General features: G+C 39.0%; 2 protein-coding genes across 5 annotated transcripts in view; one reads left to right on the forward strand and one right to left on the reverse strand.

Moving 5' to 3' along the window:
• The window catches only part of TM6SF1 (transmembrane 6 superfamily member 1), a 56,861-nt gene extending 28,970 nt beyond the window's left edge, over nt 1–27,891 (forward strand). For 3 of the 4 annotated variants that reach the window (XM_050796160.1, XM_050796165.1, XM_050796159.1), the window contains one exon: nt 18,623–20,611. In XM_050796160.1, the coding sequence (XP_050652117.1) occupies nt 18,623–18,967 (345 nt within the window). In that variant the 3' untranslated portion in view covers nt 18,968–20,611. Of the gene's footprint in view, nt 1–18,622; nt 20,612–27,446 lie in introns of those variants that run through there. The other variant, XM_050796162.1, reaches the window with a different exon arrangement.
• Nucleotides 836–27,948, reverse strand: part of HDGFL3 (HDGF like 3) — an 81,235-nt gene continuing 54,122 nt past the window's right edge. Inside the window, exons 3-6 of the mRNA XM_050796210.1 lie at nt 21,613–21,751; nt 21,122–21,280; nt 14,997–15,143; nt 836–2,302 (exon numbers count right to left, since the gene is read on the reverse strand). Coding sequence (XP_050652167.1) covers nt 2,297–2,302; nt 14,997–15,143; nt 21,122–21,280; nt 21,613–21,751 — 451 coding nt within the window. The 3' untranslated portion in view covers nt 836–2,296. The remainder of the gene's footprint in view (nt 2,303–14,996; nt 15,144–21,121; nt 21,281–21,612; nt 21,752–27,948) is intronic.

Consider the following 27,948-nt stretch of genomic DNA (forward strand, 5'->3'; position numbering starts at 1 on the left):
AATTTAGTGTCAACAGTAGTGAGCATGAAATTATTCAAAAGAGAATATAGAGAATATGGCCTGTGCATATTAAAAAATTCAAAACAGTGAATGCAGACTGGAGAAATAACTTTTGCAAATAAGATGAATATGCTTCATTATTAACTTCAATATAAAAGGCAAATCATCAGAATATTTGTAAATGTTGTTTGAAAAATGTTTTCCCAAGGAAAGTTCATTATTTGCTGCTGTTTTAAGAAAATTACTTTTACTAAATTTTTTTGTGTGAATTTAAATAGCTAAATAGGGATCAATAACTATCTCTACCCTTAATGAACACTTGTTTTAGTGGTGGCTGAAAATATTTCTATTGTATTTCTGTGTATATTTTTAATAAAATTATTTTTGGCCTCTTATGAAGACAAATCTTGTTAAATTTGAAACATTTCATATATACACATAAAATTGCTTTTAAACAAAATTTGTGAGTTGTATATTCCAATTCAAAACGTCATCTACATTCCCCTTATGTTTCAGTGTGAGCAATGAAGAGGCCTTTTGATGAATTAATTAAATTTCATTAATTTAAAAATACATTCAAATATTCAAAATTAAAAAGTATCTTTTAAAGAAAAAGTATTAGATTGACATCCCTACTATCTTTTTATGAACTTTCCATGTTTGGGATTGTATGTTGAATATACTAGAGAAAATCAGTATTTACTAAATGAAAGAAACACACCAAAAATACAAACAGCCACCTCCTCACTGTGCCCTGGAATGATCAATGGACTGGTGCTTTCATACCCTTAGCTGCCATCATCATCATCATCATTAATGGCCCTAGGCTTTTAGGTCTGCTCACATTTTCTCATGTTTTTATTAGCTCTCACAAAGAAAACCAAAAGAAAATGGGATACAAATCAATGCATGGATAATATCAAGTTACAAAATCTAGGGTCCACAGGGCTGGTAAATATGCATGTGTAAGCAAATCATGTAGTCATCTCCCCTTCATCCCCTAGTGTTTTCAAATAATCTAAAACCCAGCGAGTGTTTAAAAAAAAAAAGAAAGAAAAACCCTCACCTGCACTTGATTCTATTGTCAGCTTGCTGTGAACAATTTTTGCTTTAATATATGAATTACATTAATACCTCACATTACATATATGAAGCCAAATTACACTAACTTAGTTTGCTTACAACCTCAAATCTTACTCCCAGTACACATTCCAATAAATTTATTCTGTAAAAACAATACATTTTTTTGTTTTTGATTTTTTTACAGTAAACTTTTCAACTACAAACCTTGAATACGCGAAAGATGTTCCAAGGACAAGCATTAACAGGATTGATAAAACCCAAACTGACTAAATGTGTTCTCACAATATAAGCTGGCATAAAAATAAATAAAATTCTCTATTATCACAATAGCAACAATAATGTACACATAATAATGGTTTATGGATGAATATTAACTATTCTAATTGTAGTTCCAAAAGAAAACAGTTTATTTTAAAAGTCTACATTTAAAAGTCAATGTTTTGTCTGGTTTCCCATAGGGCTGTTGCTGATTCCAGCTTTAAAATGTGAAGTATCCACCTTGAGTGCTTAGCTCAAAATTGTATTGGCACTGGGAAAAAATAAATCATTGCCTTTATTTTGGAGTAACACAAAAAGACTCACTAACTTCACATATAGAAACTTAGTTTGTGTACATAACAATATGAATTTTGAGAAGTATAAGCTGTCAACTAGCTATTTCTAATACGGAATAGATATTTTACAATATGGTTAAACTTTACACATGGCCTCAAAACTGAAGGACAATTTTAATTTCGTCTTCAATATACCAACATTATGTATTTAGGAATTAATTCCTGGGTCTGTCAAAGAGAGGAAATTCCATTCTTAAGCATTATGTTGAGTGGTCATCTAAAAAATGTTAATTTATATTTAACTGAGTGTTTGGTGATGGTGGGGTCAAGGCAGGAAAATGATGATCATAACTGCCTTGATAAAAAGGATCCTAGACATGTATAAGTCTGCGCAAAAATCTTGATAATCCTTAGTGGTTAAGGGCAACCTCATGCAACCAAATAACATGAAATTAAATCAGTAACTTTTAAAAAAGGCTAAAATGTCTTTTCCCCCCAAAACACAACAGAGAGGAATATGAATAATGTACATACAAACTGGGGTTCTGTCAATGACAACAAGGACTATGTGTTGGTTCATATCAAATCCAAGAATATTAGACAACCAAACATATAACCTTCTTGTGGTTTCTCTTAATATGCAGCATTCATTATGGTAGTTAGGTCTGTAAAAAAAAAAAAAAAAGAAAGAAAACAAGCCTTTAGATGATTTAGGATACTAACAATGAGAGCTATCCACACCTAGACAGTATATAATTGGGTTTTCTGAAATTTTAATATGCACTGCAGCATTAACAATACTTACTGAGCAAAAGCAGCTTCTGTGGCTTTGCTTTAGACCTGTCAGTGCAAAAAGTTAAAGGAAATACTAGGGTATTTTTAGTGCCCCATAGAAAAAAATTATAAACCTTCTCTACTGTCTGTCAGGACAGAGTGCAGCAGTGCACATTCTACAATTCTAGGACTATGTTTATTGCTGGAATACATCATCAATGGAGAAACTGATATAATCTATCTTTGTGAGGACTTTCTTCAGAAAGAAAGGTAAGCTGTGTAAAATTTAAAAAGCCCTTAGAGTGTTAGAGTGTGCACGAATTACTCTTTAGAATATTTATAATGTAATTACTTGTGACACATGGCTCAAACATAAGAGTTAATCAAGATGTACAAAGTCTCTGACTTCTTGCTTTTAAAAAAAACCATAAAGGATAAGAGGAAGCCTAGATTTCTTTTAAAAATCAGATGGCATCCATGTGACAAACAGAAAATAAAACATTTGTTTCATAAAAGGATTATGTTTCGATTTGGGTCCCACTTTAAATTGTGTCTGGTTCTATTTCCCCAAAAGGATGCTATTTTTTTCCCCTCATCATTAACCCAAATATATTAAACCCCCTAGTAATACCCTCATGGGATGAATGAAAGAGGGAACTCAGCCCTCAAATATTTTTTTCTAAAAACAGCCTGCTTCCATTCTTAATTTTACTAAATGAATGAACATGTTTGTAAGCACATGTGCATGCTCATGGGTATGTTCCCATTCAGACAGCCAACATGTATACTAAATGGTATATATTATAATAAATGATTCCAGGACCTTCAAAGGAGAGAGAGTTGCCAAACCTTCTATCCCCCTAAGATGGCAGAAATACACTTTTTAGCCTTCTGTACCCACCAAAATGAGGAAGTAAATCTTAAAAAAAAAGTTTAAAATTTGTGAACTTAAACAATGGAGTGCCTGGTGACTCCTAGTTATTTCTTAACAAAAACACCAGTTATAAGATTATACTCACAGAAACTTTGGAGGATCTTCCTCCCTTGTGAAGGAGGAAGACACCCATTAGAACAGTGAAAAATTGTTAGTCAACCAAAGAAATCTGTTTTTTTTTTTTTTTTTTTTTTGAGACAGAGTCTTGCTCTGTCACCTAGGCTGGAGTACAATGGCATGATGTCGGCTCACTGCAAGTGAGCCCTCCCCGTTTCAAGTGATTCTCCTGCCTCAGCCTCCTGAGTAGCTGGGATTACAGGTGTGTGCCACCACGCCCGGCTAATTTTGTATTTTTAGTAGAGATGGGGTTTCACCATGTTGGTCAGGCTGGTCTTGAACTCCTGATCTCGTGATCCGCCTTGCTCGACCTCTCAAAGTGCTGGGATTACAGGCATGAGCTGCCATGCCTGGCCGAAACCCTCTTTAACAATGTTATCTTCTTATTACTGTGAAAGGCAATAAATTCTATGTTTATCTTGGTAGAACACTCACAGTAAAAACTACTCAATCCACATCAAAGAATATTTTTGGAACAGGTGGTCCCATGGCAGTCTCAGAGTAGTATTAATACCCAAACAAAGTGAAGGGAGCACCAAGAATGTGACTACAGTTTTAAGGATATGCTTTTTTTTGGTCTTTAAACAAGGTGCTGTCAAATGGGTGCTTTGTAAAAGCAAATTACAAAATCTGAGATTAAAAAATTCTCACACCATAATCACTTTGCATCCATGTATTGAAAACTACATCTTGCTAATTCATCATGGTATACATTCTGGACATGGTACTCTGACTGTCTCCTAGATCTGAAGTCTCCTCTGAGTAAGTAGCCACAAGTGGTTCCTTATGCACTGGTTGCCATGCATCCCTATATTAGATAATGGCTGGAGAATCCAATCAGATTCTCTCTGGAGGTATCTAAATGTGAGGCACACTGAGAGGCTGTAGGGTGGCAGCAAAGCTGATGGATACCCAGAACACTATAAGCAGAAGCTATGAAGCAATAGAAGCCGTAAGGATCTTTTCAAGGAGTAACATTTTGATATGAAGGAATGATGATATTCAATATGGCTTTGCAGACTCAGCAATTTGGCACGTTATAATAAGTAACCTATTACTTCCAGAAAAACAACTATTTTTTGCCAATGATAAAATTTGAGTGTTTAGTGGAAACTAGAATTTCAAATCCTCCATGACTGATAGTTTTCCAATATTTAAAGACTTTTTTTTTTTTTAGAGACAGGGTCTTGCTCTGGTGCCCATGCTGGAGTGTAGCAGTGTGATCACAGCTCACTGCAGCCTTGAACTCCTGGCCTCAAGCTATCCTCTTGCCTCAGTTTACCAAAGTGCTGGGGTTACAGATGTGAGCCACCAAACTTGGCCCCAATACTTAAAGACTTTTCTGATGAGATAGGTAGTGATATTAAAAATGTGATTAAAAATATTTTGTACTGAAATGGGTTAATATTTGGAAAACCCAAGTAATTCAGAGAATCTATATTTTCTAAATGGGGGAAAGCTATTCAAAGTGCTAGACAAACAGGCATATGAAGAAAAGCTCAGTATCGCTGATCCTTAGAGAAACGCGTCAAAACGGCAGTGACATACCATCTCACACAAATCAATGGCTATTACTAAAAAGTCGGCTGGGAGCGGTGGCTCAACCCTGTAATCCCAGCACTTCGGGAGGCTGAGACGGGCGGATCACGAGGTCAGGAGATCGAGACCATCCTGGCTAACACGGTGAAACCCCGTCTCTACTAAAAAATACAAAAAACTAGCCGGGCGAGGTGGCGGGCACCTGTAGTCCCAGTTACTCGGGAGGCTGAGGCAGGAGAATGGTGTAAACCCAGGAGGTGGAGCTTGCAGTGAGCTGAGATCCAGCCACTGCATTCCAGCCTGGGAGACAGAGCAAGACTCCGTCTCAAAAAAAAAAAAAAAAAAAAAAAAAAAAAAAAGGTCAAAAAATAACAGATGCTGGCAAGGTTGCAGAGAAAAGGGAATGCTTATATGCTGTTGGTGGGAGTGTAAATTAGTTCAACCATTGTGGAAATCAGTATGGCAATTCCTCAAAGAGCTAAAAACAGAACTACCATTCAACCCAGCAATCCCATTACTGGTTATATACCCGAATGAATATAAATCATTCTACCATAAAGACACATGCGGCCGGGCGCAGTGGCTCAAGCCTGTAATCCCAGCACTTTGGGAGGCCAAGACGGGAGGATCACGAGGTCAGGAGATCGAGACCATCCTGGCTAACACGGTGAAACCCCGTCTCTACTAAAAAAAATAGAAAAAACTAGCCGGGCGAGGTGGCAGGCGCCTGCAGTCCCAGCTACTCAGGAGGCTGAGGCAGGAGAATGGCGTAAACCCGGGAGGCGGAGCCTGCAGTGAGCTGAGATCCAGCCACTGCACTCCAGCCTGGGCGACAGAGTGAGACTACGTCTCAAAAAAAAAAAAAAAAAAAAAAAAGACACATGCATGCGAATGTTCATTGCAGCACTCTATACAATAGTAAAGACATGGAATCAACCTAAATGCCCATCAATGACAAACTGGATAAAGAAAAAGTGGTACATACATACCACGGAATACTATGCAGCCATGAAAAAGAGTGACAGTGCGTCTTTTGTGGGAATATGCATAGAGCTAGAGGTCATTATCCTTAACAAACTAACACAGGAACAGAAAACCAGATACTGCACGTTCTTGCTTATAAGTGGAAGCTAAATGATGAGAACTCATGGACACAAAAAGGGGAACAATGGACACTAGGGCCTACTTGAGGGTAAAGGCGAGGAGGGAGAGGATCAGAAAAAATAACTATTAGATACTAGGCTTAGAACCCAGGGTAACAAAATAATCTGTACAACAAACACCCATGACATGAGTTAACCTTTATAATAAATCTGCACGTGTACCCCTGAGCCTAAAATAGAAGTTAAAAAAAAAGGGCAACACTATTAAGATACTCAAATCTCCATTTTTCAATTAAATATCTGTATAATAACAGATTTTCTTCATATACCTTCAACCACAATTACATATTACAATAAAGAGAATGCAGAAATAGATATGAGGATCTAGTTGTCTTCTATCAAATCAGACATCAAAAAGATTTGCAAAAATGTAAAAATGTCATTCTGCAAACTTTTCTGTGAAATGTTATTTTCATAAAAATGCTATTTAAATGCTATTTAAGTAATGGATTTATTATATTAAATGAATTAAGTATTTTTAAAATTTGTTTTTATTTCTAATTAAATAAATATCATTAACAATAACACACAAAAACAAAGCTCTTTGGGGCCCTCAATAACTTTTTTTTTTTTGAGACGGAATCTCGCTCTGTAGCCCAGGCTGGAGTACAGTGGCACAATCTCAGCTCACTGCAACCTCTGCCTCCCAGGTTTAATCGATTCTCCTCCCTCAGCTTCCTGAGTAGCTGGAATTACAGGCGCATAACACCATGCTCAGCTAATTTTGTATTTTTAGTAGAGATGGGGTTTCACCATGTTGGCCAGGCTGGTGCTGAACTCCTGACCTCAGGTGATCCACCCAACTTGGCCTCCCATAGTGTTGAGATTACAGGCCCCTTAAACAGGGCCGGGTGCAGTGGCTCACGCCTGTAATCCAAGCACTTTGGGAGGCTGAGGCAGGCAGATCATTTGAGGTCTGGAGTTCGAGACCAGTTTGGCCAACGTGGCAAAATCCTAACTCTACGGAAAACACAAAATTGGTCGGGCGTGGTGGTGAGTGCCTATAATCCCAGCTACTTAGGAGGCTGAGGCAGGAGGATCGCTTGAACCCAGGAGGCGGAGGTTGCAGTGAGCCAAGATTGTGCTACTGCACTCCAGTCTGGGCGACAGAGCGAGACTCCATCTCAAACAAACAAACAAACAAACAAACAAACAAACAAACAAACTTTTAATGGTATTAAAGAGGTCCTGAGACCAAGAATAAATGAGAGTAAACGGTGAGAGGTAAGACTGCAAAGATAAACTGGGGTCAGTTGTGAAAGGCATTATATGATGGAATAAGGAACTCAGACTTAATCTTGTGGGGCACTGAAGAGATATAAAGGGGCAGCCACTATATTGTAGAAAGAACTGGTTCAGGGTCAGAACAAAGGCATGGCCACATGGTAAATAGGGTAAACATTGTAGCTATCATCCCAATGTTTATTCTATCCTCTGTCCCTCCCTCCAATTGTGTGGAGCCTTTTTTTTTTTAATGATTTAAGACTTTATTGTCATTTGAGGGTCTGTTTTCCAAATAATCTCTAGTAAATATATTGGAATAATTAGAAATTGTAAGTCTCAATTTACGGATACTGCACGATTCTCAGACTTTCCCCTCCATTGACTGCCAGGCAATCGTCAGCACCAGACAAGGCTGCCCACCACTAGTATCTTTCACTGCAGCCCTCCTGGGCTCAAGCAATTCTCCCGCCTCAGCCCTAGTTGGGACTACAGGTGGATGCCATAGCTGTGTGGTAGTCTTGTGATTTGGGGACCTGAATCCAGCTCCAGGGGTGTGGAGAACCTGAATGGTGTGAGCCAGTTCTAATCCTCTTGTATCAGTAGTTGGTTTAGGGATGGGTAGCCTTCTGATATAGTCTCCAATGATTCCTGCCTCCAGTATCTCTACATCACATTCTTGTGTAATCGTTGCCCCTTGAGTGTGGGCTGGACCTAGTGACTTGCTTGTAATAAACAGAATGAAGCAAAAGTAATGGAATGTCACTTCTAAGAAGGTTACAAAAGACTGACTTCTGTTTGCCAGCACTCTCTCTTGCTGACACTTTACTGCTTACTCTGATGAAGCCAGCTGCCATTTTATGAGCTGCCTCATGGTGAGATCCGTGGGGCAAAGCATCAGAGGAGGCCCCTGGGAAATAACTCATGAGGAACTGAGGCCTCCAGTCCAACAACTGTGAGGAGCTGAATCCTGCCGGGAACAATTTGAGTGATCTTAGAAGAGGATCCATCCCCAGTTGAGCCTTAAGATGATTTGAGTCCCTGCTGACACCTGGACTGCATTTTGGCATCTCACTTTCTTTTGCAAGAGACCCAGAGACAGAGGATTTAGCAAGTTGCACCTGCATGGACTCTTGATGAGTCTTGAAAAGATGAGATAATAAATGCTGCTTTAAGTCGCTAGGTTTTAGCTACATGGCAATAGATAACTAATACAGCAGGTGTAAGCCAATCAGTGCATGGTGTCCTCCTGGCCACAGATGAGTAACTTCCACCTTCTATCCATATGAATCAAAGGAACTCCAAGTATTCTAGATAAGGGTGCCTGCTCCTTTCTGCCTCCTGCTGCTAGTGGCAGGAGGGAAGAAGTACTCAGAGAGCCTCTGGGAGCAAAAAGGGAACCTCGTAAAAATCTCTTCTTTCCCTTTACAATACGCGTAACATCAACGCATCATCTGCTTTGAGACCATCAGGCTTTGTATTATTATGCCCTTTATCCTCGCTTACTTTGGATACTACAAGATGGGCTCCAGAGCACCCATCACTTCCTGGACATATATCCCCAGTCAGCTTTGCACAGGTCCTTTTATGGCCTTATTTCTTAACAGAACCCCCCACCCCATTCTTTAATCTCTTCTACTGGGCCCCCTGAAAACCACAGTTAGCCATTAGCAAAACTCCTATATTCCCAATTTGGATTTCCAAGATATTCCACTCAACAACTTGTTTTAAACCTGTTTTCTTCTAAGGGCAGTGCTGCCTCTTTCCCTTTAACCCTCTCAAATGGTAGCTTTGTTCTCTCCCACAGCTCTTATACTACTACTTGCCCTGGAGGTGGAGAAGGTGTCTTTCTTGCTCCTCCTTACTATTTATAAGCTATTCATTCTCTCCGTTGTGCCCCACATTTCCTGAAAATAAAAGCCTCCCAGTTTTGAATCTCAGTGTAAGCTACTCCCCTCCTTACTGCAATCATCTATAGACTCCCTGGATTACTCTCCTTACTCTTTAAAGATTTCACTTCTGGCCCTCTGTCATTCATCATAATTCCTGTGATTTCAATATCCACATAGATTATCTTTCTAACATTCTGGTATCTCAGTTCCTTGGTGTCCTCTCTGCCAAAGATCCTGTCTTCTAAGACCCTACCTCAGTCACTCGCTCCCATGGTTTCTCTTCTCTTTTTTTTTCTTTCTCTTTTTTTTCCCTCTCTCTCTCCCTTTCTTCTTCTTTCTTTCTTTTTTTTTTTTGAGATGGAGTCTCACTCTGTCGCCCAGGTTGGAGTACAGTGGCTCGATCTTGGCTCACTGCAACCTCTGCCTCCTAGGTTCAAGTGATTCTCATGTCTCAGCCTCCCGAGTACCTGGGACTACAGGTGTGTACCACCATGCCCAGCTAATTTTTGCATTTTTAGTAGAGACAAGGTTTCACCATATTGGCCAGGCTGGTCTCAAACTCCTGACCTCAGGTGGTCTGCCCACCTCAGCCTCCCAGAGTCCATGGTTCTTTCTGAAGACAAGTGATTCACAACCACTGGGAGTAACTGGAAATACTGTCCTAAGCCACTGTTTTGAAAGCAAAATTATGTAGGCATTTTAGGTTATTATTAAGAAATCTGGGGTTCTACTGGCATTTAATGCATGGGGTCACGGATACTAAATGTCTTGTGATGTAGACAGTGCTCTTACAACGAAGAATTAAGTGTCCCACTGGAAATACTAGTAGCACCTGCACTGTCATCGGCAACTACTGCAACATTTCCACGATTCTATTCAAATACCTCACTCTTCTATCACCATTTATATTTCCAGGTCATACTTAAAATTTGTTGACTCTATCTCTTCCTCATTTACATCTTTCCTCTTAACACATGTTGGATTCCATGGTCCATTGTTATAATCCTTGTATACATCCTTGATTCCCTGGCTTCTAATCCTCTTTACCCTACTCTCTGGGAAAACCTTCATTCTAGTTAAATTCAATTATCTGTCCTCTCTGTGACTGCATAATTGAATATGCCTGGAAAAAACCACAGCCATTGTGACCGCTCTCACTTCAAATTCAAGACCAATGGCCTCAAGCAAGCCTTTAGTATTGCCTGGCAATTCAACTTCATTTCCCAAGTTCATTCATTCTCTTATTCTTCTAAATGACTATTTTGTACCTTTTCCTCCTCTTGAATCTTCCAACATTTTCTCCTATTCTCAGCCTCAAATGCTAACCTTGTTCCATAAGAAAATAGAAGCAATCAGGTAAGAATTTCTACAAGCTCTCACCCCAAGTATCTACTTACCTGTATCTGTGCCCAAATACTCTGCCTTTCCTTCCAATTTAAGGTAACCCCTCCAGATGTGCACCAGATCTTATACCTTCTTTCTTTCTTTCTTTTTTTTTTGAGACAGAGTCTCGCTCTGTCGCCAGGCTGGAGTGCAGTGACATAACCTCGGCTCACTGCAACCTCTACTTCCCGGGTTCAAGCGACTCTAGTGCCTCAGCCTCCCGAATAGTTGGGACTACAGGAGCGCACCACCACACCCAGCCAATTTTTGTATTTTTAGTATGGTGTATTTTCACCATGTTGGCCAGGATGGTCTCGATCTCTTGAACTCATGATCCACCTGCCTCGGCCACCTAAAGCTCTGGGATTACAGGTGTGACCCACCGCGCCTGGCCCTACCTTCTTGCTTTCTAAAGGACACTGCTTCAGCAATTCTTTCTTACATTATCATTTTGTGATCATTTCTGACTTGGATTACTCTTACTAGCATATGTAAATTCTCTCATCAAGAAAAAAAGACCTTCCTTGAACTTCTATCCCAGATCATGACTATTAAATATTTGAAAACTAAAAGTAGGCAATTAGCCCTACATGATATCAGGACTCATTATAAAGCTACTGTAATTAAGAGAGTGTGGTATTGACCAATGGAACAGAATAGGGAAGCCAGAGAGAGACCTATGAATTTATGACAGATGCACTGCAGATCAGAGAGAAAAGGAAGGACAATGCAATAAATGGTGCTGGTTCAAGTGGTTATGCTTAAACAAGACAGAAAAATGCTAGCCATAAAAAGGAAAGTTTGATAAAGTTGACTATAATACAATAAAATTTAAAAAGTCTGTTCACTAAAAAATCAGAAAGAAATTGAATAGACAAGCCATAAACTCGGAGAGGATATCTGCAAGAAATGTGACGATCCATGTTAGTTAGAAGCCAGAATATGTAGAGAAGTCCTACAAACCAGTAAGAAATGAAATCCAGTAGGAAAATGGGCAAAACCCAAAACAAGCACTGTACAGAAGAGAAAACATAGGTGGTCAATAAACATGAAAGGCAGCTCAACCTTATCATTAATCAGGGAATTATAACTTAGCACTATAATGACCATTTTATACTCACTATATTGGCAAGAATTAAAAAGCCTGACTATGCCAAGTTAATCACAGGGAACTCTTCTACACCTCTGGTGAGAATGTCCAACTACTAAGGAAAATAATTTGGCATTATCTTGTAAAGTTAAAATCCATCAACTCACAAGTCAGTATTTTCAATTCTAGTTACATATGCTAAATAAACTCGTGTACATGTATACTAGGAGACAGGCATGAGAATGCTCAGAGTCACACAGTTCATAATAATTGCAAAAAGTCAAATTGTAATACTTACAACTAATTTATAAGGTTACTCATAAAGATCCTTTATGAGCATTATAAATTTTAGGGAGTTGTTCATTATTATAAGAACTGCCGGGGGCCGGGCATGGTGGCTCACGCCTGTAATCCCAGCACTTTGGGAGGCTGAGGCGGGCAGATCACAAGGTCAGGAGATCAAGACCATCCTGGCTAACACAGTGAAACCCCGTCTCTACTAAAAATACAAAAATATTAGCCGGGCGTGGTGGCGGGCACCTGTAGTCCCAGCTACTCGGGAGGCTGAGGCAGGAGAATGGCGTGAACCTGGGAGGCAGAGTTTGCAGTGAGCCAAGATCGCACCACTGCACTCCAGCCTGGGCAACAGAGCAAGACTCCATTTTGAAAAAAGAAAAAAAAATTGCAAAAAGCTGGAAACAACCCAAGAGACTGGATAAATAAGTTGTGGTATACCCACAAAACTGAATATTATACAGTAGTTAAAATAAATAGACTACTGCTACATATAACCACATGAAGGAATCTTAGGAAAACAGTGCTGAGTGAATGTCGTAAGTTTTTAAAAAGCTAAAAATAAGCAAAATTAAACAATACACTGTTAAGTATACACCTATATGTTAGGTATGGGCTAACATTTTAAAAAGAAAAGGAAATAATACAACATTAGTGCTCATCTCTGCGTAGGAAGAGGGACTGGAAAGAATACATAAATAGATACAAGTTAATTGTGATGTTCTAGTTTTTAGGTTCAGCGGTAGGGTCACTTTATAGCTTTATAACCTTATATTTATATATATTATTTAGTATATAACAAATATATCATTAAAAATAGGCTCTTGCTTCCCACTTAAGCTCTTACTAGCTGTGTGATCCTAGGCCAATTCTTTCAGCCTCAGTTTCCCCAACTAAAAAGCAAAAGCAATACCTGCACCTACCTCCTGAAGTTTGTGTGAGGATTAAATGAGATAATGCATGCAGAGCACGCACAATATGTGCCACGCAGGTTACTGGTGCTAGCTAGTAGCAGCTATTATGTTCTAAGGTGCTTTCAAAAAGAAATGGTTTTATTAGTGGTTAGAACAATGAATCTACAATGCATAGGATATATAGAATGAAAATGTCATCAGTAAAGTTGAAATCATGTGAATGGATAAGATGAACACAAGAAGTTGTGGAGTAGAAGTGTGCCAAGTCAGACTGAAGAAAGGAGCTCTAGAAAGAGACTAAGAAGGAACAGGGAGAGGAAGCAGAAGAGATTGGTAACCTGGAAGAAAATTCAGGAGGAGAAATGTCTAATGGAATTAAATTTTGCAGAGGTGAAAATGAAGACTAAATGAGACATTGGATTGGGCAAGAAGAGGATCACTAGGAACCTTTACAAGAGGAATTTCAATGAAGTGGTCAAAGAAGAAATAAGAGTGCAATGGGTTAAGTCATGAGGAGGAGAGGAAATGGAGACTGGGAGAAAAGATCATTCTTTTTACGAAGTTTAGAGATGAAGGGAAAAGTGAAAAGGGTAGAATATAAGATTGAAGGGAGGTATTGTCAAGATTAAGGGAGACCTTAGGCTGTTTATAGGCAGAGGGGAAGGAGCCAGTGGAAAAGAAGATGTAGTACAGAAGAAGGGGACAAATGACTGGGTGTGCTTTGGAGAAAACAGGAGGAGATACTATTCTGAACCATGACAATAGACAGATGTAAATTAGTGCTTCTCAGACTTTCATTTGCATATGAATTACTTGGGGTTGAGTTAAAATGCAGATTGATTCAGAATCTGGAGTCTGGGGCAGGTCTGAGATTCTGCATTTCTAACAAGCTCCCACATAATGTTGATGCTACTGGTTCACTGACCACACTCTTTGAGTATTAAGGGGGTAGGACAACTCTTCATGAGAAGTGTATCTAGAAATAAGTTTGGTAGTAAAGGGAAGAGAAATTGTTGGAGTTGTTGCTATTTGCATGTTGAAGCTACCTGACATACAGGTAGCAGGTGGAATAAAGAGAAAATCAAGTGAGCCAGGTAGGTGTTCAAGTTCTCAGTGACTGTTAGCAGGTATATGTCCCTGGGAAGGCTGCTGGCAAAAGCAGTGATAGAGGACTACTTATTAGAGAAAAGTCAAGAGGATGAAGATAAGCAGAGGACAGAGTAGGGCTGACCTGGGTGAGAGGAATAAGAGAACAATCAGAATCATAATACTTTGGGAGTAATTATAGATAACTGGGATGAAGGAAGAAAAGAGTTGAGAGGTAAACAGGACTGACATGAATAGGCAATAACTCAGCTGAAACCAGATAAATTTCTTAGGTCATTATTTTTAAATGATTTAACATTGTCTAACCAGTCTTCATAGAGGATAAAATGCAATGGGGGCAAAATTTGCCTTCACTAACAGTTTTTTCCAAAGATGGACTTACCTGTGCTTTGAAGTTAACAAAGGTTAACAAAAGTTATGAAGAGTCAACATAGACAAATTTGTCCCTAGGGGTATTTTAAATATCAATATTCAAACATTGTTTGCATTTTTAAAGTCCTCATGGGCACACTGAATTACACATTGCTTCTGGGAAAGAAGCAGCAGTACGTAATACTCTATTTTGAACATGCCATTGATTTTGTGATAAAAGAAATACAACTGTTGAATTTTGAGGTGGCATTTCATAATTTCAGTATTTCACATTGTACTTTAAAAAGACTCTAAAGTTGCTAAAATTAGTATAAAGAATAATAGACCTGTTCATAGAGTTCCAAATTGACAGGCAGGTGTAATTCTCACTTGGCTCTTTTGTTCTCAGACTCTAAGAATTAAATTGATTATATTAAAGAGCTGAGTGGATGCATATAATAGGCTGAGAATACTTCTCCATTTATTAACACAATGTTTACTAATGTTGATATATTAATGCTGAATCTGAAGCAAAATGTCTTCTAATAGAAGGTAACAGAAATCATAAGCACATCCTTACCCCTTCACTGGTTTTCTGCAAGTCTGAAGTTGTGTTTCTTGTGTCATTGCCCGCATCTCCACCCTCAGAGCTGCTTTTGTTTTCCTCTTCTTTGCAGTCTTTGTCATCTTCATCTCCTGGAGATTTCCGGGACTGTTTAGAGGATTTCTAAATGTTCAGACAAGTTAAATATTATAGTCAAACCCAGAAATCCAAATGTACAAGTAAGAGACGCAGAAATAGCTGACTTGCATCTAGTCTTAGTGGTTGATAGAGGATATACTGACACAACATGCAGTATGCCAAGGCTCAGCTAGGTGACACTGGACAAATTATTTCACCTCATTGTGCCTCAGTTTAACTAGCTGGAAAGGAAGCAGAAGTGGGCTAGATGACCTCTTAGTTATTTCCAGCAATGTGATATTAAAAGCAGAAAATGAAGATTAATGTACCCAGAATACTGTCAATGAATAAATACAGCTGGAAGGACACCACCTTAAGAAGGCTACAGAACTGGAAGGTACCCTAAAGGTCATCTTGTTCTCCCCATCATTTTATAGTAGTGGAAATTGAAAGAAGTGAGGTGAACTATCCAAGAGAATATACAGATATTCATGCTGAACACCTCTTGAAGTTGTTTGGCTAGTGGGATACCCAGAATCATCTTGACAAAACTGTTTGATATAAACTATTCTTTTCAATTATGGAAGTTATTTAAGAACTCAAGGCTATAATGGTGAACCAGTCCTTTTTCCTTGTCATTTTGCATTTGAAAACAAGATGAACTCTAGAGGAAGATGAAAATACAATTAGTTTGCCTCAAGAGTTGCTTGGCAGCATAGCATTAAAATTATAGAAAGCTGGCCCCAATTATGCACCTTAAGAAAGTAAAATATAGTGTTTTTCTACACTTCCTCTTTGAGACATTTTAAGAATCTTCAGGCACATTGCAAGTAAAACTGATTTTGCCAAGTTACTACTGGTCTTCCAGAAACGAATGAGCAAACTGAAGCTTCTTCAGATAATCAGTTTTTTAAAATGCAATTTTCAAAGAGAAAACATGGTGGCTCATGCCTGTAATCCCAGCACTTTGGGAGGCTGAGGTGGGCGGATCACCTAAGGTCAGGAATTTGAGATCAGCCTGGCCAACATGGCAAAACCCTGCCTCTACTAAAACTACAAAAATTAACTGGAGTCAGGCACGGTGGCTCATGCCTTTCATCTCAGCACTTTGGGAGGCCGAGGTGGGCAGATCATCTGAGGTCAGGGGTTTCAGACCATCCTGGCCAACATCGGTGAAACCCCGTCTCTACTAAAAATACAAAATTAGCTGGGTGTGGTGGTGGGCAGCCTGTAATCCCAGCTACTTGGGAGGCTGAGGCAGGAGAATCACTTGAACCTGGGAGGTGGAGGTTGCAGTGAGTGGAGATTGCATCACTGCACTCAAGCCTGGGTGACAGAGTGAGACTATTTCAAAAAAACAAAAAACAAAAAAAGAGAAAACATCATCTAGCTGTGTGGCAGAATATATAATTAAACTGTTTCTATTTTACTTAACTGAAACTACCAGCCAAGCCCAAAATGTCAGTTTAAAATGTGAGTTTTACTTTTTACATGAAGGGAAACAGGGATTTAATAATATAAATGTGGAGTATATTTCAAGTGAAGATCAAGAATGACAACAGTAAAAGTGAAAAGTTTTCTCCTTATAGTATAATTGTTAAAATGTAGCAACTGCTTTACATAGTAATTTTCAAATAATAGTCCTCCATAGGCAGTTCTTTTTTTTGAGAAGGAGTCTCACTCTGTTGCCCAGGCTGGAGTGCAGTGGCGCTATCTCAGCTTACTGCAAGCTCCGCCTCCCAGGTTCACAACATTCTCCTGCCTCAGCCTCCTGAGTAGCTGGGACTACAGGCACCCGCCACCATGCCTGGCTAAGTTTTTTGTATTTTTAGTAGAGACGGGGTTTCACCGTGTTAGCCAGCATGGTCTCCATCTCCTGACCTCGTGATCTGGACGCCTCGGCCTCCCAAAGTGCTGGGATTACAGGTGTGAGCCACTGTGCCCGGCCCCCAGTAGTTCTTATAATAATGAACAACTCCCTAAAATTTATAATGCTCATAAAGGATCTTTATGAGTAACCTTATAAATTAGTTTATAAGTATTACAATTTGGCATGTATTTGAGATATACAGAACAGAATTAGGGCATTACTAAAGTTTTATTAATGAGTCACAACATTCAGTATTCTGTGAAGAAATCTGGCCGCTAAGCTCTATTCGATAACCTTGAAAAGTTCTTCAGATTACTGAAACTCCTGTAATTTTGGAGAAGGACTCTGTTTCATCAGTGTGGTCTTAAATTGGTTGTGTGTTTGATTTTCGCTTTTTTTTTTTTTTTTTAACTAAAATTACTGGTGGTTTATCAACGCCAGTTTAGTTTGTTGTGAGCCTCTCATTAGTCCTATTGTATATAGTAAATAATTTGTACACAAAATATTTTTGACCTATAATTCTCCAGTATCTGTTATGACTCAAATATGAATAATCCATAGCCTTACTGCTAAAGAGAGAAGACATATAATCTCCCTCAAATCTGCTATAGTATGACTTTTCATTATGATTACCGAGCGTTTTCCTTAGAAAACTGAAATTAGGTGAGGTAGAGGAGACAGGTGTGGGGCCTTTCCTTCTACCCAACTGGAATGTAGCAAAAAAAAGTTTGTGAGCCATTAATTTTCCATGCAAAGGAAGACTATTCAACTCTAAGTAATAGACATAAAGAAAAACTGGCTGGGCACAGTGGCTCACACCTGTAATCCCAGCACTCTGGGAGGTTGAGGCAGGCAGACTGTTTGAGCTCAGGAGTTTGAGACCAGCCTGGGCAACAAGATAAAAATCTGGTCTCTACTAAAAATGAAAAAAAAAAAAAAAAAAAAGCTGTGTGTGGTGGTTGGTGCACGACTGTGGTCCCAGCTACTGGGGAGGCTGAGGTGGGAGGGTAGCTTGAGCCCAGCAGGCAGAAGTTGCAGTGAGCTGAGATTGCACCACTGCACTCCAGCCTGGGTGACAGAGCAAGACCCTGTCTCAAAAAAAAGAAAAAAAAAAAAAAAAAAGGAAAAATCACCGTATTTGTTTTTTAAAAAGGAAGCAATTGGGAAGCCAAAGTGAACAATGAAGTTACGCTAGGTGAGTGGTTCTCTAAATGTGGTTCCCAGATAGTAGGATCAGCCTCACCTGGAAATTTGATTCCTAGACCCCACCCTAGACCTTCTGAAACAGAAATTCTGGGGATGGGGTTCAACAATGTTTCTATTTTACTTAACTGAAACTACCAACCAAGCCTAAAATGTCACGTTAAAATGTGGTGATTTTTACTTTTTACAAGAAGGGAAAACAGGGATTTAATACAAATGTGGAGTGTTTCCAGTTAAGATCAAGAATGATAGTAAAAGTAAAAAACTTTTTGTTCTCCTAAAAAATATAGTATAACTATTAAAAGTGGCAAGCTTGTCAAACAATGTAAGCTTGTCTTTATAAGCCTTCCATGTAATTCTAAAACATGTAACAGTTTGAGAACCATTATGCTAGGTTATTTCATTGATATTAAAAATAAAAAGCTATTCTTCTTTTTTCCTTTTGAGACAGGGTCTCACTCTGTTTCCCAGGCTGGAGGGCAGTGGCATGATCATGGCTGACTACTCGCCTGGACCTCCTGGACTCAAGCGATCCTTCCACCTCAGCCTCCCAAGTAGCTGGACTACAGGTGTGAGCAATCACTCCCGGCTAATTTTGTCTATTATTTGTGGAGATAAGGTCTCACTATATTGCCCAGGCTGGTCTCAAACTCCTGGACTCAAGAGATCCACTTGTCTCAGCCACTCAAAGTGTTGGGATTACCAGTATGAGCCATTGTGCCCAGCCAAAAGGCTATTCAATGATCATGAAGTTGTAATCTTCAAGGAAAGCAAAGTAAACGATCCCTTAATTTAAAATAGACAAACATTAGTAAGCTAAGTGTGTCTTTACCCTTTCTCTGCTTTAAATTTTAAGTCCACCCAGGTGGAGCCCCATTACTTCTGGTCTTTCTAACAAGCAATAAAATAATGGCATTTAAAAGCCACATATCCACACTATTAAATGCCTAGGCAACATTAGGTAGCTTAAATAATTTAGGGTTGCACAACACATTACGTGGAAGCTCAGCAGGCAATCGTAAATTAAGTAAAATCAATTCAAGTAGGTGTTTAAATGAAGTTCAAAATGCTAAAAGAAATTCAGCTTAAAAAATAATTGCAATGGAAGATAAAGTCTGACAAAGAAAATTCTAATTACTTTGTTGTCATTTGCAAACTTTATCCCCATCCAAGGCAATCACATGTTTTTCATTAGGTACACAGGAAATAATGCTGCATTCACACAATTCTGCCTGTATGCCAGCTGGATAGTTGGGAAAGATTTTATATACCGCCAAAATAAAATGCTGGTAGTCTAATAAACTCTAGGTACTTGTTTTTAGAGTTTCCTAAGTATATTCAGCCACTAAATACCAGAATTTAAATAGAAGTAATTTATCCAGGTATTCAATTATATGACAGACCAATTATAGTGAAACCTGTACCAATCTCTGGTCTTCAAGGATCCATTTATCTTGCTTTCAGTTTCTAAAAGGTGAATAATTTTCACAATCTCAGAGTTCTTTCAATTGTATTTCTGAATTACCACATGAAAAAACCTAGACTTTCAATTTGTAAATCTAGGATCATGTCATTCCTCTGTTTAAAACCTTCAAGTGTTGTTAGATTTGGAATAAAATCCAAATTTCTCATTATGGCCTACAAGTCTGCATTATTAGGCCTTTGCCAGCCTTTCCCCCTTGGTCATGATTCTCCAGCCACACCTTCTTTCAATACAGGAAAAACATGCTAAACTCTTCCCTGCCTCAGAGCTTTGCTGCTACATTCCTTTCCCTCTGCCATATATGGCTGCTTCTCCCACTCTCTTCTTTCAGGTCTCAGCATAAACTACACGTTTTCAGAAAGCCCTGGTCACCCTATCTAAAATAGGGTGAATTCCTTCACACCCTTTCACAATTTATTATTTACATGATCACTGTGTGCTACCCCCACTCTCTATTGTACTATAATTTATGTGAAGGCAGGAATGGAGTTGCTCACCACTGTATACCTAGTCTGGTGTCTGGAATAGACTAGGTGATCAGGAAATAAAAGAACTGAATAAATAAAGAGCCAAAGTACATTCTTTGAAGCAGAATGACAAGTAAAAATATATCTTTTTAGTCATGTCACATAGTAATGTTTTGGTCAGTGACAGACCACATACACAAAGCCTAGATGTGTGATAGGCTGAACCACCTAGGTTTGTGAAAGTATACTCTATATTGTTTGCACAATGACAAAATTGCCTAATGACGCATGTCTTAGAACTCCATAGTTAAGTTTCATGTGATGCATTTATACATATAGTACATAGACACAGTCTTGAATTATATTGTGTCTCCTACATTTCTCAATTCTTTAGAGCTTGTCCGGAGGTTATTGTAGGAGGCAAAGCTACTCATATAGCCTTAACTAAAGAACAGTCCCCCTCCAACTAAAAAGGTGGTATTTTCAGGGCCAAATCAGCCCTAAAGAGTCAATAGTCAGATCGCTCTAGTATCTAAGGTTACCTGACTTCCCTCTGCTGTATTTTGTCTCTAAAGGCAGAGGCTCCATAGAATTTAGTATTTTTCGCCGGGCGCGGTGGCTCACGCCTGTAATCCCAGCACTTTGGGAGGCCGAGGCGGGCGGATCACAAGGTCAGGAGATCGAGACCACGGTGAAACCCCGTCTCTACTAAAAATACAAAAAATTAGCCGGGCGCGGTTGTGGGCGCCTGTAGTCCCAGCTACTCGGGAGGCTGAGGCAGGAGAATGGCGTGAACCCGGGAGGCGGAGCTTGCAGTGAGCCGAGATCGCGCCACTGCACTCCAGCCTGGGCGACAGAGCGAGACTCCGTCTCAAAAAAAAAAAAAAAAAAAAAGAATTTAGTATTTTTCTATGTACCCAATAAACACATGGAAAATAATCTAAAACTGTTTAATGAAAATGCATGTAACATTAATAACAACGGGAAGCTTCTTAGTAACCTTTGAAGTATATGACTTTTTCCGTTTTGAGCCTGCTTTTTCATTCTTTCTTTTGCCTTTTCCATCTTCTTCTACTCTATCACCTTCTTCCTCACTGCTTGCATCTGCAGTATTTCCACCTTCTCCCTCAGTTTCTGAAGAGCTCTGTTGCTGAATTGCCTAAGAAATAATAAAATATTAACTCATTACATTTTTGAAAAAATAGCAAAGAACAAACACTGAAAAGAACTACTCTGTTTTAATTCGAAAGGGTTCCACTTACTTGGAAGATTGTGAAAAACAAAGGGCTGTCAAACTGAATTTTCCAATGGACACTTGATCTGAACCCTTCTGATTATGAATTACATTTAATCGAAAATGCTATTGGAGTCAAAAAGAATTCTGACTTCAAGGTAACTACTATTAGTAGAAAGGACATATAAGAAAGATCTGAAAGAGTATTAAAACCAAAGAAATGAGATATAGCAAGTGACAACGAAGTAAACCATTACCTGGTATCCAGTAAACTTTACTCCTGGGTTATTTTCTATTTCCCACAATCCTTCATTAAATCCTTTCCGTTTGTTTGACTTTCCAAACTTGTCTTTGTACTCCTTATATGGAAAAAGGTCTTTGGGACCTAGAAATGCACTGCAGAGATATATTAGAAATATAATTGACACACTGACCTTCAGAGGTAAGATATTTTAAATATCAGTATCAATGAAGATGTCAGAGCATATCATAGCAAACAAATGTAAAGTACATACACACCCTTCAAGTTAGGCACATATTACAAGGTGTTTTAGACACATACTTCAAGGCAGAAAAAATGGATAGTTAAGCCTACAGCCACCTGAATTGTGCTACTTTGATTTTAAATTATCAATATCTTCATTTAAAAACCAATTTTTAGTTACATAAGTAGAACTAAACATGTCTACTTTGGCCACTTAAATCATCATCTTAAACTAAGATTTATCTATGCTAATGTTACCACAGGTAAGAGTTTTATGAAATTCACAGTAAAAATATAAATACTAGAATGAAAAAAAGATTTTAACTCTCTATATAGTACTTCCCCACTTAACTGTGGTTTTGCCTTCTGTGGTTTTAGTTACCCATGGTCAACTGTGGTCCAAATATAGTCAATGGAAAATAAACAATTCTTTTTTTTTTTTTTTTTTTTTTTTTTGAGACGGAGTCTCACGCTGTTGCCCAGGCTGGAGTGCAGTGGCGCGATCTCGGCTCACTGCAAGCTCCGCCTCCCAGGTTCCTGCCATTCTCCTGCCTCAGCCTCCTGAGTAGCTGGGACTACAGGCGCCCGCCACCGCGCCCGGCTAATTTTTTTTGTATTTTTAGTAGAGACGGGGTTTCACTGTGGTCTCGATCTCCTGACCTTGTGATCCGCCCGCCTCGGCCTCCCAAAGTGCTGGGATTACAGGCTTGAGCCACCGCGCCCGGCCGAAAATAAACAATTCTTAAGTTTTAAATATTACACCCCTCTGAGTAGTGCGATAAAATCTCATGCCCACTCCATCCCACCTGGGACATAAATCATCCCTTTGTCCAGCATATCCATCATATTTGCACTACCTGCCCACTAGTTACTTAGTAGCTATCTCTGTTATCAGATGGAAAAATCATAGTATATATAGGGTTCATACTATCCATGGTTTTAGGCATCCAATGGAGGTCTTGGAATGTATCCCCTACAGATAAAGCAGGTACTATTGTATTACGGTAGTATATTTATTCACTATTATTTCTTTCTTTTTTTCTGAGATGGAGTTTTGCTCTTGTTGCCCAGGCTGGAGTGCAATGGTATGATCTCAGCTCACTGCAACCTCCATCTCCCAGGTTCAACCGATTTTCCTGCCTCAGCCTTCCAAATCTGGGATTGCAGGCATGCTCCACCACACCCGACTAATTTTGTATTTTTAGTAGAGACGTGGTTTTGCCACATTGGTCAGGCTGATGTTGAACTCCTGACTTCAGGTGATCCGCCTGCCTTGGCCTCCCAAAGTGCTGGGATTACAGGCATGAGCCACCGTGCCTGGCCTATTATTTCTATAAATTAAAAAATCATGTTAGTGTTTAATGAGGCACTAAGTAAGGAAAAAATTAGAAGTGACAAAGCAGATAGACTCTTATCCAATTTTAACCACATCCTAAATCAATCATAACCAAGAAAAAAAAAAAAAGAAATTAGAACAAATTCTGAATCTAATAGATCTGAGCATTCAAATCAGAGTCTTTAGCATTAGGCCACAGTTCTGGCTGACACCCCTAGAGCTTACTTTTCAAACTGAGATTCACATATTCCTTCATTCGACAAGACAACACTGATTGAACATTTGTTAATACAATGTGTCAGGCACTATTCCAGAGGAGCTACAGGGAACAAAGAGACAAACATCTCTGTTTTCTTGGAGCATATGTTATAGTGGCAGGGGTGGGGGCTTGGACAATAGAAAGATAAATAAAATATATAGTATGTGTGCTAAAAAAAAAAAAAAAGCAGAGAAGGATGGGAAGAATAGGAGGTGGATTTTATTATTATAGATATACAGATCAAGGAAGGCAAAGGGAACAGCTAAGTACAGAAGAAAGAAAGTGAAGGAACAACTCATGCAGTTACCTGGAGAAGAAAAGAACAGGTTGAAGAAACAGCAGTACAAAGTCCCTGAGGTGGGAGAGGAAGAGTGCCTCAAAAGTTTGAGAAACAGAAGAGGTCAGTGTGGCCAGAGTGAAATGAGTGACACACTCATTTCTGGACGACCAGTGTGAGAGAGGTTAACAGAATGGGGGCACAGATTATTTAGGGCCTTGAGGGCCACTATAAAGGCTTTGAGTGAGATGGGAAGCCATTAAAGGTTTTGAGAAGAGAAGTGGCAATTTATGTTTTAATAGGATAACTTTGGCTGCTGTACTGAAAACAGACTGAAGACTTAGTTGCTACAGTAGAAGCAGGGAGACTAATTAGAAGGCTTCTGAAGTAATGATGGTGACTTGAACCAGGGTGTAAACAGTACTGCTGGTAAGAAGTGGTCAGATCCTGAATTCATTCTCAAGAAAGAGCATCAAGATTTGTTGATGGGCTGGATATGGCATATGTGAGAAAGGGTGGAGGAGTTGAGGATAGCTCCAAGGTTTTTTTGCTTTTGTTTTTTTTTTTTTTTTTTTTGAGACACAGTCTCACTTTGTCGCCAGGCTGGAGTGCAGTGGCATGATCTCGGCTCACTGCAACCTCGGACTCCCTGGTTCAAGCAATTCTTCTGCCTCAGCCTCCTGAGTAGCTGGGATTACAGGCGTGTGTCACCATGCCCAGCTAAGTTTTGTATTTTTAGTAGAGACAGGGTTTCACCATGTTGGCCAGGATGGTTTTGATCTCCTGACCTCATGATCCGCCCACCTCGGCCTCCCAACGTGCTGGCATTACAGCCGTGAGCCACCGCGCCCGGCCATCTCCAAGGTTTTAGACTGAGAAATAAGACGGAGTTGGTATTTACCAAAATTGAAATATTTTTTGGGGGAACAATATTTGGGGGCAAAAAACTCAGTTTTGAATTTAAAATCCAAAATTTAAAATCCAGTTAAGACATCCAAGTGAAGATGTCAGGCAGTTGGAGAGAGGACTCTGGAGTAGAGGGGAAAGGTGTAAGCCAGAGATGTAAATTTGGAAATTATCAGTAAAGAGAAGATACTGAAAGCTTTCAGACAAGAGGTTAACAGTTTACTACTGATCTCTGTAAATTCCATTTTCTGCCTGGGTCTCAGTGTTGATCCCTCGCATTGTCCAGCTGATCAAAAACTTCAAGTTCATTAAAACACCTGGGTAAGCTTGCTGACCCCAGAGCGGTTTAAGAAGCACCAAACTTTTCCTTAGTATTCACCTTTCACTGCTCAGTCAGCATGATTCCACCTCATTGAACCCAGAAATAATTTGTTACATTACTGGACATCTTAATAAAAAAAAGTCAAAGTCTTGCCTGATAAACTGAACACAATAAATGGACTTTGTGTATGGCAACTTCACTTTTAGAGGAATTTGTCATGAATTATTAGACACTAGCTTTTGACCTTCCCCAGTCTTTGACACTATGCTTAAGAAATAACTGTGGGCTAAGGTGCCTGGTATTCACATCAGCTACTTGATGCTAACCAGAGCTTGCCCATACTTATTTTTTTGGGCAGGGGAGAAAGGGTCTCTCACTGTAGCTTTGGCTTCCAGGCTCAAGTGATCCTCCCACCTCAGCCTCTTAAGTAGCTAGGACTACAGCCACCACGCCTGGCTAATGTTATTTTTTGTAGAGACAGGATCTCACTATATTGCCCAGGCTAGTCTCGAACTCCTGAGCTAAAGTCATCCTCCCGCCTTGGCCTCCCAAAGTGCTGGTATTACACGCATGAACCACTGCACTCAGCTGCCTATACTGTAATAATGCCACAAGGGTCAGGGCTAATGGTCATTATTTTTTGACGAAAGAGTTAACAATTTTTGCCTTCTTTATTTTTATCTTGTCCCACTTTTGGATACCACTTTTGTATGTACGAGATGGATGTCTTCATGCTACAGAGAACAGAAAGCATTCTTTTTATGAATAAATGATACATTTTTACTAGCATTCCGCAGGAATGACTTTAACCGACAACTGGCCTTATTAGCTACTGCTGGCAAGAGGGAGCCTGAATGAACTATTCTAAAACAAGTTGTAATTTTTTGATAAACAACCCTGTTTTTTCTGGATTACAGATGATTGTATAAATCAAATCCTCTCTCAACTGGTTAACTGCATATGTTTAAAAATTTTTTAAGCATAGAAAAGAAAATACATTTTTTCAAAGCTAAATGCACTGAGGATGACATATTTTTCCATGTTAAGGATTCCTTGAAAATTGTCTAGACTAAAACTACTGGGTTTATGTTACACAAAGCAGAAGAACTTGGGGTTCCAGTCACCTATCTCAGAATAAAAACAGATTCAAAATCATGTTCTGAGGAAAATTCTGGTGCTGCCTAGGGTACTCCTTTAGCTGAACCAAACATAGCCTTCTTATTAAGCTCACATCACTTTTCACATATCTCCCCTGCATCATTTAACTAATTTTAATTTAATCAACAGCTATTTTTTAAACACCTACTATGGGCCAGGCACTGTGTTAAGCACTGTGTAAGTAAGAGTAAGAAACACTGACATAATTTCTGCCTTTGGAGAGGGTGAACATTCATACTTGCTATGGCAAGTATAATCTCAGGTTTACGGACACTCAATACTTAGTAACTAAGTTCAATAGAACCAATGTTATGACAGGTTTTTTTGAAGTTCATTCTCCCCCAGGTATTTTTAAATCTGCCTCTGGATGATCAAACCAGCAAAAAATCACATATGGACTACAGTACAACCAGATCACTTGGAGATGGGTTCTAAAAAAATCAAACCAATGGTACAAAAACAAAATGGGGAGGGGGAAATAAGGAAAATGCAAAAATATGCATCATAGAGCCCTATGCATTTATTATAGGTAAAACTTATTTCTAAGCTTTCTAGAAACCTCTCTAAGGAGGAAAACATGATCAGTTACATAGTCCATAATGTCTATTACATAAAAATAATATAAAAGTAAATAAAACTTCCTGAAAGAAACTACAATTATTTCTCACATGAAAAAAAATTTGTCTTGAGAGGCTTCTCCTTAAGAATGAGGAAGATGTTGGGTGGCAGAGACAACAAGCTAAGAAAGTTCATGCTAGGCTCTACTAACATTCAGATGAACATAAGTGATGACCCTGAATTTGAAGACTTTAAAATTTTGTGACAGTTTTTAGCTTTTCTCCACATTTCCAATTTCTGTTCCATTTGTTTTCTTGTTGTAAATAACCATATCCATTCCCAGTGTGTCAAAGATTGCCAACTATTCCACAGTATTCATGCTCTTCTTTTTTCCTATACTGGATAAAGCAGGGTACAGAGTTGCCCAGCTAGAGACTATTTCTCAGCTTTCCTTGTAGCTAGATGTGGCCACATGACCAAGTTCTTGTCACTAGAATGAATGCAAGTGTAAATGATATACAGTAAGTCCACACTTAACGTTGATAGGTTTTTGGAAACTGTGACAACACTGAACAAAAAGATGTTAGTTGACAGCCTGCTGTCTGATGTTTCCTTTAAAGTTGCAGTTTCCAGGAATCTATCCACTTAAGTGAAGACCTACTGTATGTAACTTCCTTGTCATTTTCTTACAAGGAACTACTTGTTCTTCACCTCTTCTCTTTCCTCCTTCCCACTGCCTGCAAGATGCACATGTGTTGCTGAGTCCGTTTTTTTTTGTTTGTTTGTTTTAGCACTCAATGACATGACAGGAAAACAGAAGCAGCTCGGGTCCCTAGAGCAAAGTAGTCTACCTACCCCAATCTACCTGCCTACCTCTGAATTATTTCAAAAGAAAGAAATAAACTTCTATATTATTTGAGACATTGTATTTCTAGGTTCCTTTATTACATCAGTGTAGTCTGTACACCAACAAATACAGTTAGAAAACCTAAAAAAGGTGGTATATTTCCTTGAGGGCCCAACAAGGTGAAAGAGCCTGAGAGAACATAACTTTGTTCTCTGAAACATGAATGGAAAAAATTTCTCTGGAAGGGAAATATATAAGAGCAACACAAGAAATTACTGGGAGTGGTATAGAAACCATTCTAGGACTTAAAAGTGTCCTAGAGGAGACTTCTGGGTGATGACCAACATTTAAGCAGAAACACAAATGATACTCAAAAGTAAAGATATGGTTTTAGTCATAAAGACTTCTATCATGAAAACTATTTACATTAAGAAAAATACATTAAG

This window comes from Macaca thibetana, chromosome 7, assembly GCF_024542745.1.
Source record: "Macaca thibetana thibetana isolate TM-01 chromosome 7, ASM2454274v1, whole genome shotgun sequence".
Lineage (NCBI taxonomy): Eukaryota > Metazoa > Chordata > Mammalia > Primates > Cercopithecidae > Macaca > Macaca thibetana.